The sequence below is a fragment of the Oncorhynchus tshawytscha genome, linkage group LG19 (assembly GCF_018296145.1).
Source record: "Oncorhynchus tshawytscha isolate Ot180627B linkage group LG19, Otsh_v2.0, whole genome shotgun sequence".
Lineage (NCBI taxonomy): Eukaryota > Metazoa > Chordata > Actinopteri > Salmoniformes > Salmonidae > Oncorhynchus > Oncorhynchus tshawytscha.
In genome coordinates this window covers 37,853,906-37,867,572 of record NC_056447.1, presented here as the reverse complement: position 1 = coordinate 37,867,572, position 13,667 = coordinate 37,853,906, and the positions used below count along the sequence as shown (strand labels likewise).

General features: G+C 40.3%; 1 protein-coding gene across 2 annotated transcripts; it reads left to right on the top strand.

Moving 5' to 3' along the window:
* The first annotated feature begins 702 nt into the window (after window positions 1-702).
* Window positions 703-5,319, top strand: LOC112218718 (class E basic helix-loop-helix protein 41). Of its 2 annotated transcripts, none has more exons than XM_024379772.2 (5): window positions 703-1,664; window positions 1,797-1,860; window positions 2,020-2,127; window positions 2,236-2,347; window positions 2,562-5,319. In XM_024379772.2, exons 1-5 carry the CDS (start codon window positions 1,603-1,605, stop codon window positions 3,509-3,511), a joined length of 1,296 nt encoding a protein of 431 aa, XP_024235540.1. In that variant the 5' UTR covers window positions 703-1,602; the 3' UTR covers window positions 3,512-5,319. The 2 variants fall into 2 exon arrangements, with proteins under 2 accessions (XP_024235540.1, XP_024235541.1); XM_024379773.2 differs by having other exon boundaries at window positions 1,611-1,692.
* The last annotated feature ends 8,348 nt before the right edge of the window (window positions 5,320-13,667 follow it).

Sequence of the window (13,667 nt, the reverse complement as noted above, 5' to 3'; positions counted from 1 at the left end):
AAAAGTAGGGGTGTGGATCAGAAAACCAGTTAGTATCTGGTGTGACCAACATTTGCCTCATGCAGCACGACACATGTCCTTTGCATAGAGCTGATCAGGCCTGTGGAATGTTGTTCCACTCCTCTTCAATGGCTGTGCAAAGTTGCTGGATATTGTCAAGAACTGGAACACGCTGTCGTACACGTCAATCCTGGCCATCCTAAACATGCTCAATGGGTGACATGCATGGTGAGTGCAGGCCATGGAAGAATTGTGTTCAGATCCTTGCAACATGGGGCCGTGCATTATCATGCTGAAACATGAGGTGATGACGGCGGATGAATGGTACGACAATGGGTCTCAGGATCTCTTCACTGTATCCTGTGCATTCAAATTGCCATTGATAAAATTAATTTGTCTTCGTTGTCCGTAGCTTATGCCTACCCATAACATAACCCCACAACCACTATGGGGCACTCTGTTCACAACGTTCACATCAGCAACTGCTTGCCCACACAACGCCATATATGTGGTCTGCGGGTATGAGGCCGGTTAGACATAAAGCCAAATTCTCTAAAACAACGTTGGAGGTGGCTTATGGTAGAGAAATTAACATTACACTTTCTGGCAACAGCTCTGGTGGACATTCCTGCAGTCAGCATGCCAATTGCACACTTCCTCAAACTTGAGACATCTGTGGCATTGTGTTGTGTGACAAAACTACATATTTTAGGATGGCATTTTATTGTATTATGAGATTTTATTTTGGCTCATGAAACATGGGACCAACACTTTACATGTTGCATTTATATTTTTGTTCATAGTAATTGTTTCTCTTCTCAAATGGGCAATGTTCATGATTCTATTTATATTGTTGTCAACTTGACAGGGGGCTGGTATAAGGAACTGCGGCGCACGTGTTTGAGCACACAGCCAGAGCCATTGTTACTGAAAACGCACCTCAGGGCAGCTGGAGGTTGAGTGACTACTGGTGCGAGAACGAGAAGGGATGAGTACCTCGCCCGCAGGATGTTTGTGTGTGTGTGTTTGTGTGTGTGTGTGTGTGTGTGTGCGCGCTCCTTGCGCACCCTCTCCTTACACACCCGCTCCTTCCACGCACGCATACATACGCTCAACGCCTACTTTCCCGTGTGCTTATGTGCATGCCGCATTTGCTTCACATTCTCCTTGATGTGGTCAGTGGGAATGAGCATATTCACCGGCGCATAAAATAATCAACTCTTATTTCAGTTTCTTCACAATATAAATGTTAAATCCAATATAATAACGAGAATTAGATACGGTCCAAGTTTGCATTGCCATAGAAACGGGCTGTCGCGTAGGTCTACTAGACCAGGAATAGCAAAGGTCTTAATTACCGGACTTCGTGCTGGTGCAGTTTACACGTGAGTTGGAGCTGTTCCGACTGGAGTCGCGCGTGCGCTGTGCGCTCTCGTACAAACGACTCGCAAAGTGGCAGTTCAGGAAACTAGACATCATTCTAAAGTGCAGTACTATTCAGAACACTCGCCGTGCAACATCTTCCCAAAAGCTTCTCTGCCTGCTGGTTTTGGAATAAGACACATTGTAAAGACAAAGAGGAATACCAACAAGAGACAAGTTATGGATGAAAAAATTTCGCGTCTGCAGGACAGGCAATTTATGGATCATGCTGATTTCTTAGGGTAATCTAATGATTTCATTTTTAGAACGGTATGTGGCTATGCCCATGGTATGGGGCTATGCCCATTAACTATTAGATGTACACCATTTGTACGTTTAACTATGTAACTAACCTGCCCATTTCATTTTGTCAGGGTGGAATACTCCTCACTCTACATGTGTAAATCGAAAAGAGGGCTGAAGCGCGAAGATGGCAAGGTATGCGCGCGTTTTTATCTTGCTTGTAGATCAATAAATGTCTGATAGGTAAAACGTCCTTGTAGGATGTGTCTTGACTGTGTTGTACTTGTTGTAGATTTGATCTAATGCTATCATTTGTTTCTGTGGTCGTAATCAAATGTATATTTTCATTCCCAGGACGCGTACAAGTTACCACACCGATTGATAGAGAAGAAGAGGAGAGACAGAATCAATGAGTGTATCGGACAGTTAAAGGATTTGTTACCCGAACATCTCAAACTGACAGTAAGCTTTTACGATTAAGAAGTGATTTGCATATGAAATGTAATTTTTTAAATGTTATTGTTTTGATGAATGATTGTTGAGTTATCTGATCTCGTGTTTTCCACTCAGACGCTCGGGCATTTGGAGAAAGCAGTTGTTCTTGAGTTAACTTTGAAGCATTTAAACGCTTTGACTGCAGTCACTGAGCAGCAGCACCAGGAGATTCTGGCTTTTCAGAATGGTAAGTTGTTGTTGCATAACCTCCAATGACTATTCAGTTTCATGATAGGCTAGAGTTTATGAATTCTCTATTTTGGCTTCTTTGCTTTTGGATAGGCTATGCGTAAAAGTTATTGTAGCCATCAAATTTGATATGGCTGCATTCTCACAATTAGGTACAATTTAATTCAGTCAATGAAGTTCTCATTTCTAACTTTTAAATGCATGTTTTCCAGGGGATCTATCAATGAAAGTGCCCATTCGCGCTGATTTGGATGCGTTCCACTCAGGGTTCCAAGCGTGTGCCAAAGAGGTCCTGCAGTACCTAAACAAGTTGGAGAACTGGAATGCATGTGAGCAGCGGTGCGCGCAACTAATCAGCCACTTGCACAAAGTCTCGGCGCAGTTTCAGCCTGGTACGACACTGCTCCATCCCCAGCTACCTGCCAGAGACGCGCTCGACCGCGATGGCCACAAACCAGACAGCCAAGCCGGACATGACCGCGTATCAGTCATACAGAGGAGCCATGGAGAGCTTAACGAGAATGACACAGACACAGACAGTGGATACGGGGGTGAGGCGGAAAAGAATGATGGGAAGAAAGGATGTGACCGGAGCAAACTGCAGGGGCCCAAGGCAGTAAAGATAAAGCAGGAGTTCGAGGATGACCACACTGCCAAGAAAACAAAGATGAACTGGGCTGGAAACTGCACGACAAGCGCAGACATGACCACCAGACCTGATCTGGTCTTCATGAATTCGTTGATGGGAATAACTGGCGTGGGACAGACTCCCTTTTGCATGCCCTTTTACTTCATAAACCCCTCGGCGGCAGCGTCCTACATGCCTCTATTTGACAAAAGTAACCTAGAGAAGTTTGTGTACCCAGCTGCGGCAGCGGCCACGATCTCATCTCAGTTTCACTGGTTATACCCCAGCCTCAACTCGCATGCGTCGGCAGCTGCGGCCGCAACAGCCGGTGTTTTTTCCCGTATGTCGACAGAGAAGATCTCTGGATTCGGTTCCGATTCCAAGGACTCTCCCTCCGACGACAGTGACATGTCAAACGTGGCGGAGCCGGGCTCACCTGATGAGAGGGAGGACAATCTTGAGAATGATGAAGATGACGATGATGATAAGGAATTAGGGGATGAGTCCCCAGACAATGAAAATGACAGTACATAATTAAGATGACATTTTGAGATTTTGTTTTCTTTCTTGTAAAAACTGGCTAATTGAACTGTGTATGTGTTAGGCTTAAAATGCAGAATGCACATCAATTTATGTTGTTTACGATTCTCCGACAGCTGTCTGTTTTTACCTTATTTTCGTATTTTCGATAGATTTGTATTGATATAGGAGTTTCGAGACAAATTTCACAGTTAAAATTCTCCTGTATCTTGGCCAAGCAGGGGGAAGTTGTGACAGTGTGTGCCTTTTGCACTTAATGCAAGAATAATCTGAATGTTAATCGACAATGATTGACACTAACAACATGTACACGTCTGTTATTACTAAAATCATAGGTTGTATTGAGCTGGAGTTTTTCGATTAACACAGCCTTTTAAACTGCGAATATCAGTGCCAAAAATCAAGACAAACAATCTGCTTATAAGCAATATTGCCCTCTGATCCCCAATCAGCTAGTGACTTTGGATGTAGGATGTTGCAACTGACCTACGCCAAGGTCAACATTGCAGGTCAACATTTCTGACTCTGACTGTACAGTATGACTAATTGTGATAGGTGTGATTTGATCCATTTTCTTGTTTATGCACTAAATTGGCCTCTGTATAAAGTGCTTGAGAAAGTTACTTAGGTATTTCAAACCGAGATGTCCACCTTGGATCATAGATAAGCCCTGACTGGACAAATTATTTACTTAATATTATGTAACTCCCTCTCCATGCCAACACATTTGGATTTGTTTATTTAGTCTTTTGGAATTTGCAGTAACCCCCTCAGATACATTTTGCTGACTGCTAATATTTCGCATAATATTGAAAGGAAGTACGTCATTGGAAGATGCTGTTTTATGACAATTGACAATTATATCCCTGATTGGTTGCCATCTCTGCACACATAATGAGACACCCCGTGACCAGTCAGCTAAACCTCCAAGTAAATTATATTAGGCATGAACTTTGATATTGAATGTAACTACCTTTGTTTTTCTTAGCTCTGGAAGTTTCAGAGATAAAGTGCACTTGTTTCTGCCTTTGAAAAACCTCCTCGTTCCTTCCCAACACTCACTTTTAACAACTATTGTAGTGCATCACTGTATGTATTTTTTAAATACATTGTTCTTGAAGAAAATCACTAAACTAGAGGGCAGAAACTTAACTCCAGACTGTATAGACTGTGTATGTGTTTGAAGAACAAGATACTAGGCTACTACAGATCATGAGGCTTGTTAGTGTTTTTGAATAAACGTAAACCACCAATCATAATTCATTTTGGGATATACGTCTTAATGTATTTATAAAGCTACATGAAACAACTTATACTCCAACTCCGAATGAAGAAGAAGCTCTAGTATCACATTCTAATACATACAGAAACTTCCATTCAGATTAGGTGTATGTAGTTGGAGATAACTTTGGTCCGGTGACCAAAAGTTCTGATAAATATCCTTTTAAAATGTACAATCCTTTTTTCCTGCAATTGTGGTGTTTATCATGTTTGAGTTTCTTGTGGGAGTGACTAGATTTGATTTGCATATCCAATTTTGTTTATTTTTTGCTTCTGTTCAGCAGCTCTAGCCTCAAATCGATTATGTTTTCAACTGTCATTAAAGGGGGCATGTGTGTGTAAATAGTTTTGTGAATATACTATGGAATATATGTCCGATGTCAATGTTGTAGAAGAAAGGTAGAACCAACAACAACAAAAATATTTAACTGAGAATCCGTTGCACATTTCATCAATGCTTTACATATGCTGTTGTAAATTATTGCTGACAAGTTGTAAAATAAATATCAGACCAAAAACTATTCGGATGCCTCATTGTTTAGTTTTTTGCCAACAACTTGATTGTTTCCTTCTTAGACATAGCTATATCAAATGATTTAATAGGAGGCATGCTATAGATCAGAGGTGTCAAACTCATTCCATGGAGGGCCTACTGGAATGACTCTCAGCCCTCCGTGGAATGACTTTGACACCTGTGGTAAAGATGATCACAAATATTACAATGATTGTCTCTGTAGTTCAAACACGTTACAGTACAAAATATTAGCTCCAACATCAAAGGAATGAACTATCCCTTTAAGGTACTGACGAGGTCTCCCTACCCATTTAGTTGACCATGTCCATTATTGGACTTATCGGCTCTGGGTGATAAAAATCACCTACCGTTAAGTTATTTAGGTCTCCAAAAACAAGTGGTGTGAATAGGCAGTGATACTGTACACCTGGATACTGTAAGTCCTCAGGCTGATATGTACTGCTACTGTGGAATGTAGGGGAGAGAGGTGTAAGTTTAGCCATTTTTTTACATTCAGCATCACTCTGTCAAGGAAAATATGCAGTTGAAGTCGGAAGTTTACATGTTAGCCAAATACATTTAAACTCAGTTTTTCACAATTCCTGACATTTAATCCTAGTAAAAATTCCCTGTCTTAGGTCAGTTAGATCACCACTTTATTTTAAGAATGTGAAATGTCAGAATAATAGTAGAGAGAATGATTTATTTCAGCTTTTAATTATTTCATCACATTCCCAGTGGGTCAGAAATTGACATACACTCAATTAGTATTTGGTAGCATTGCCTTTAAATTGTTTAACTTGGGTCAAACGTTTCGGGTAGCCTTCCACAAGATTCCCACAATAAGTTGGGTGAATTTTGGCCCATTCCTCCTGAGAGAGCTGTTGCAACTGAGTCAGGTTTGTAGGCCTCCTTGCTCACACTCGCCTTTTCAGTTTTGATGTCAGGGCTTTGTGATGGCCACTCCAATACCTTGACTTTGTTGTCCTTAAGCCATTTTACCACAACTTTGGAAGTATGCTTGGGGTAATTGTCCAGTTGGAAGACACATTTGTGACCAAGCTTTAACTTCCTGACTGAAGTCTTGAGATGTTGTTTCAATATATCCAAATAATTTTCCTGCCTTGTGATGCCATCTATTTTGTGTAGTGCACCAGTCCCTCCTGGAGCAAAGCACCCCCACAACATGATGCTGCCAACCCCGTGCTTCACGGTTGGGATGTGGGGTGTGTTCTTCAGCTTGCAAGCCTCCCCCTTTTTACTCCAAACATAACGATGGCCATTATGGCCAAACAGTTCTATTTTTGTTTCATCAGACCAGAGGACATTTCTCCAAAAAGTACGATCTTTGTTCCCATGTGCAGATGCAAACCGTAGTCTGGCTTTTTTTATGGCGGTTTTGGAGCAGTGGCTTCTTACTTGCTGAGCGGCCTTTCAGGTTATGTCGATATAGGACTCGTTTTTACTGTGGATATAGATGCTTTTGTACCTGTTTCCTCCAGCATCTTCACAAGGTCCTTTGCTGTTGTTCTGGGATTGATTTGGACTTTTCGCACCAAAAGTACGTTAATCTTTTTCTGAGGTCTTGTCTGATTTCTTTTGATTTTCCCATGATGTCAAGCAAAGAGGCACTAAGTTTGAAGGTAGGCCTTGAAATACATCCACAGGTACACCTCCAATTGGCTCAAATGATGTCAATCAGCCTATCAGAAGCTTCTAAAGCCAAGACATCATTTTCTGGAATTTTCCAAGCTGTTTAAAGGCACAGTCAACTTAGTGTATGTAAACTTCTGACCCATTGGAATTGTGATAGAGTGAATTATAAGTGAAACAATCTGTCTGTAAACAATTGTTGGAATAATGACTTGTGTCGTGCACAGAGTAGATGTTCTAACCGACTTGTCCTAACAACTATAGTTTGTTAACAAGAAATTTGTGGAGTGGTTGAAAAATGAGTTTTAATGACTCCAACCTAAGTGTATGTAAACTTCTGACTTCAACGGTAGTATTTTGTCTCACAAAAATATCTAGATATATTTCAGGTAGTTGTCAATCCCTGGAAATAGTCAGAATTCATGTCAACATCATTTTTGAATAGGTGGTCTTTTGGCACAACTTACACAAGGTATAGGGTAGGTTGAGCCGCAGGACAGGGTAAGTTAAGCCACCTACACATTTCTCTACTGAATTCAATTTTGTTTATCATGTCTATCTTTATTTCCCAAACACAATTCAACACAATCACTTTTTTTGTCTTTTAATACTTTTTAGTATATTTTAACAAGCATCATACAAGCATCATGATACCTCTAACACAATAAATGAATTTGACTTGGTGAAAATATTTTTTTTCAACCTAACTTGCTTACCACTTTTTCCATGTGGTTTCTTCTTTGACAGAATTCATGAAACTATTTTCCTAAATATTTGGACACATAATATATTTTTTACATGGTTTCCTAGAAACAAGGGTGGCTCAATTTACCCCTTTGGCTCAACTTACCCCACAGTAATTTACCCCACAGTAATTTACCCCACAGTAATTTACCCCACAGTAATCTCCGTCTTAGCTGGTGTCATGTGATAAGAGAATGATGAAGTATGCTTACAGTTGCACCCACTCTGACGTTTTTTCACTACTTGTGTGCTGCTTCGGCAAGATCAACTCCAGTGGATAGGAAAAAGGGCTTATGTTCCTAATAACACCTTTTAGTAGGCCTAGTGACAAAGACCAGCCCTAGCCCCTTAAGTCTATGTTATCACAATTAGTTTCATATATGCCTTGATATCTTATTAGTTTGTTATTTCTGAACACAGGCATCGATGCAAATGTCACCAATTGCACTATTGCACATTTTGATATCGACCAAATACAGGTGGTCGATACCTATGTTTGATCTAGTCTTTAACACGACATTTCTGTTTCTGTTTGGATAGTTAGTTAGTTTAGTTAGTTAGTTTAATATATATTTTTTAATTGGCTGACTTGTGAGACTAGTTGATAACAAAGTTGTCAGCTATTTGAATCAGAGAGTAATAAGCTGATTTCTAGTCTTACTTCAGCTAAGCGCAGAAACAGCCTCACGGGAGTTCCCGGTATCCGTAAAGTATAGTCATGTAAAAGTAGTCTAGTAGTTAAAATATTCTAAACAGCAACATACCCCCCCCCCCTCACTGGTGAAGCCCAACCATTTCTGTTTGACTATCAATCAATCTAATGTATTTATAAAGCCTTTTTTGTTTTTACATCAGCAGCCTAAAACCCCAAACAGCAAGCAATGCAGATGTAGAAGACTAAAGCTTCTGCTTTACACAGTTGCCACCAGAATGCAGGATACTATTGGAAGTATCTAATAGACTAACAGATTGGGAGGGTAAACAACTGTAGAATGTATATTAAGTCAATTTAATCTATTCAAGTCAACCTCACTGACTTTTATAATTACAACTCAGTGTAAAATTCTTCATAAACCAGAAATTATAAATCAGTCTGATTGAACATTCAAGTTGCCTGGAGTATTTTTATGGCTAATAGTTTAAACACAATCCATTAGGTTATTATAATGCAATTATTTCCAGTCACTCACCTAGAACCACAAGAGCCATCCAGTTCTTAGTCTGTGATTATTGGACGGATAGCACCATCTAGTGGTGATACTGACAACACGGTTGCCATCTCCATCATCAAGTACATTCTTCATAAACCAGATAACTCCCATTTCTTTCATAGGGCTTTTCACGCTACTGAGCCAAGCTGAGGCGAGTCCAACCAAACCAAACCAAGTTGTTCTGAGCTGGCCTGTTTACACATCCACCATAGCTGCTTGCACCGTGCTGGAAAGGACCATGTGAAAAGGAAATATCTGAGCCAGCATGGTAGTGTGATGAGGGCACATTTCTCTGGTGTACTCTTCCTATGGCCTGTCCCCCTTTCCATTATAATTTAATAGGATATAAGACTCATGTATGACTTCATATAAGATGACAAAAAAATGTGTCATATCGTTTTATTATAATCATGCAATCCATGTCACATCAGCAGCCAATTGTATCCATCCATCTCTCAACAATTTTCTGTGAATTAATGCAGGAAAATAAAACATGTAGTTATGTACAGTTGAATGCACAAGACATCAAATTGTAAACACTGACCAAAGCAACCTATGAAAACATACAAATGTTTTTTTTTACAGCGATACAGCCACCTACTTTACCTTAGGTGGAAAATGAATGCTAAAACCATGGTAAGTAAAATAGGCTGTAACTAAATCTATCCGAAATGAAAGTCGAACCACCTGTTTCTTCCATAAACATCTCACACAATGAACACAGCTAGCCTGGTCCCAGATCTGTATGTGCTGTCTTGCCAACTCATGTGGTCACTGGCGGAACAATGACTAAAGGAGTTAGCAAGACCGCACAAACACATCTGGGACCAGGCTAGAACAGAGCAGGGTCATTGTTGGAATAATTCCTGGTAAAGCTTTACATTATTTGTATATATGTAGAAATAAGCATAAGGCACTTGTTAAGAACTTATTAAAAGATGAGTAGCAGTGAACCATTTGTTTATCAAAACCAATGAGACAGGCCATTCCATACATTGAAGGCAATTATGATATTGTGTACAACAATAATTGGTCCATTTCTTCTTTAATACAGAAACTAAAATGGAGTGTTGTTTTATCAGATTTTAGGGCTTGATTCTATCAGTAGCGCTGAAGGTCCGCCTTATAGCGCGATTGAAAGGTTGAGATGACATATGCAGCGTTTAATGTAAATGCAGTCTCCACAAACACGGGAACATTGTCTTTCAATTTCAATCGCTCCATAGTGCAGGTCTTCAGTGCTACAGATTGAATCAGGCTCTTAGTCAGTGGTGTATTAGTGGTATATTGCATTAGCCTGGTTCCAGATCAGTTTGTGCTGTTTTGGCAACTCCTCTGGTCATTGTCATGCCAAGGAATTGGCAAGACAGGAAACACTGGTCTGGGCCATTATCCACAAATCTTCTCAGATTAGGGGTCATGATCTAGGACCAGGTCCTCTCTGGCCATATAATCGTATTCATTATGATATAAAAGGTCAAACTGATCTTAGAGCAGCACTACTACTCTAGCCTGGTCCCAGGGCCTGTATTCATAAACGTGTCTCAGTGTAGGAGTGCTGTTCTAAGATCAGTTTGACCTTTTATATCAGTGTTGCATATCTTTCAATTGAGGCAAACCACTCCCTCTTAGGATCTTACAAAAGTCGATTTACTGTCACTTAGCTTTAAATAAGTATTCAGATATGGCTATTTGGAAAACCAAACAGATGCAATAAGACCTCTAATCTTTGGTCACATTTCTTTACAGATGAATATGCTTAAACATTTTGGCATAGTAACATAGTCATATTGTCAGAGCAAGATAAAAGAGAAAACTAACACTGGCGGTTCATTCAATACTGTTGCATTAACAATATTGCGTAAAGTACATACACAGTTGCCAAAGTTCTGCTTCTTCCTCAGTAATGGAAATAAATGTGAATAGTGACCAAGCTTTATACTATCTACAGTATTCTACCATTTCAATAAGTGAATAGATCAGTTATCATATCACATACAGTGCATTCGGAAATTATTCAGACCCCTTGACTTTTTCCACATTGTTACATTACAGCCTTATTCTTAAATGTAAAAAATTATCAATCTACACACAATACCTCATAATAACAAAGCAAAAACAAGTTTTTAGAAAATTTGCTTATATATATATATTTAAAAAAAAAAACTTAAATATTACATTTACTGTATTCAGACCCTTAACTCAATACTTTGTTGAAGCACCTTTGGCAGCAATTACAGGCTCGTGTCTTCTTGGATATGACACTACAAGCTTGGCACACCTGTATTTGGGGAGTTTCTCCCATTACTCTCTGCAGATCCTTTCAAGCTCTTTCAGGTTGGATGGGGAGCGTCGCTGCACAGCTATTTTCAGGTCTCTCCAAAGATATTAGATCGGGTTCAAGTCTGGGCTCTGGCTGGGCCACTCAAAGACGTTCAGAGACTTGTACCGAAGCGACTCCTGCGTTGTCTTGGCTGCGTGCTTAGGGTCGTTGTCTTGTTGGAAGGTGAACCTTCACCCCAGTCTGAGGTCCTAAGTGCTCTGGAGCAGGTTTTCATCAAGGATCTCTCTGTACTTTGCTCCGTTCATCTTTGCCTATATCCTGACTTAGGAGTGGCTTACGTCTGGCCACTCTACCATTAAGGCCTGATTGGTGGAGTGCTGCAGAGATAGTTGTCCTTCTGGAAGGCTCTCCCATCTCCACAGAGGATCTCTAGAGCTCTGTCAGAGTGACCATCGGGTTCTTGGTCACCTCCCTGACCAAGGCCCTTCTACCTCGATTGCTCAGCTTGGCTGGGTGGCCAGCTCTAGGAAGAGTCTTGCTGGTTCCAAACTTCTTCCATTTCAGAATTGTTTTGGTCAAAGACTCCAGCCACCCGAGTCATAGACTGTTCTCTCTGCTACCGCACGGTAAGCGGCAAGTCTAGGTCAAAGAGGCTTCTAAACAGCTTCTACCCCCAAGCCATAAGACTCCTGAACATCTAATCAAATGGATACCCAGACTATTTGCATTGCCCCCCCTTCTATGCTGCTGCTACTCTCTGTTATTATCTATGCATAGTCACTTTAATAACTCTACATACATGTACATATTACCTCAATTACCTTGACTATCCGGTGTCCCCGCACATTGACTCTGTACCGGTACCCCTTTTATATAGCCTCGCTATTGTTATTTTACTGCTGCTCTTTAATTATTTCTTACTTTTATTTCTTACTTTTGTTTAGGTATTTTCTTAAAACTACATTGTTGGTTAAGTGCTTGTAAGTAAGCGTTTCACTGTTGTATTCGGCGCATGTGACAAATACAATTTCATTTGATAAGATTAATGGAGGCCACTGTGTTCCTGGGGATGCTGCAGAAATGCTTCAGAAATGTTTTGGTACCCTTCCCCAGATCCGTGCCTCGACACAATCCTGTCTCGGAGCTCTACAGACAATTCCTTCGACCTCATGGCTTAATTTTTGCTGAAATGCACTGTCAACTGTGGGACCTTATATAAAGAGGTGCATGCCTTTCCAAATCATGTCCAATCAATTGAATTTACCACAGGTGGACTATAATGAAGTTGTAGAAACATCTCATGGATGATCAATAGGAACAGGATACACCTGAGATCAATTTTGAGTCTCATAGCAAAGGGTCAAACCTGTTTTTGCTTTGTCATCATGGGGTGTTGTGTGTAGATTGCTGAGGAAAAGGTTTTATTTAATCCATTTAGAATAAGGCTGTAAAGGAGTCTGAATACTTTCCGAAGGCACTGTATATGAAATATGCATTGACAATAATTGACATATCGCATATGACATATCAATTTATTGACAATAATTGACATATTAACACTTATGGACACATAGGTTACCATCTATCCTTTCTTCAGTAATAAAACCTTGAACCACTGGTTGTATGTTGTACTGTACCTAGTGTATAATGAAAATCAGAACAGAGCAGAAACAGTCTGCATGTTGGTTGATGTGAGCTGAGGGTCAAATTTTGATGTGATAAATACACAGTGTAAATGCTTCAGAAACAGAAATCCATGAAAAGCTACTTTGCCCCATAGGGCCACCGTATCGACATCTCATCCATGACTCAATGCAGTCCAAATGTAGCTACATTACAGCTTAATTCTTTTAAATGAAAAATAAAGTAATTGCACTTTAAAGGGATGAAAACGGTGATGATAATGATGATGATAATGGCGATGATGATGATGATGATAATTACGCATCACTTTTAGTCACAAGGTTTCCATAGATAGGCAACCATTTGGGCTAGGACACATGGTTCTTATGTCTGTTGCTATATTGTCTATTTCAACTACATCGAGTGTACCAAACATTAGGAACACCTTACTAACATTGAGTTGCACCCCTTTTGCCCTCAGAACAGCCTAAATTCATCAGGGCATGGACTCTACAAGATGTGGCTGGCCCATGTTGACTCCAATGCTTCCCATAGTTGTGTCAAGTTGGCTGGATGTCATTTGGGTTGTGGACGATTCTTGATACAGACTGGAAACTGTTCAGCATGAAAAACCCAGCAACATTGCAGTTCCTGACATGCCCAAACCGGTGCGCCTGGCACCTACTACCATAGCCCGTTCTGTTCAAAGGCACTTACATCTTTTATCTTGCCCATTCACCCTCTGAATGGGACACATACATACACAATCCATGTCTCAATTGCCTCAAGGATTAAAAATTCTTCTTTAACCTGTCTCCTCCCCTTCATCTACACTAATTG

Excerpts from the sequence above, each read along its gene's own strand:
- LOC112218718 (XM_024379772.2), top strand. The coding sequence starts at position 1,603 with ATGGATGAAAAAATTTCGCGTCTGCAGGACAGGCAATTTATGGATCAT. Across the intron at positions 2,128-2,235 it reads CCGAACATCTCAAACTGACA|ACGCTCGGGCATTTGGAGAA; the intron begins GTAAGCTTTTAC and ends TTTTCCACTCAG. Across the intron at positions 2,348-2,561 it reads GATTCTGGCTTTTCAGAATG|GGGATCTATCAATGAAAGTG; the intron begins GTAAGTTGTTGT and ends CATGTTTTCCAG.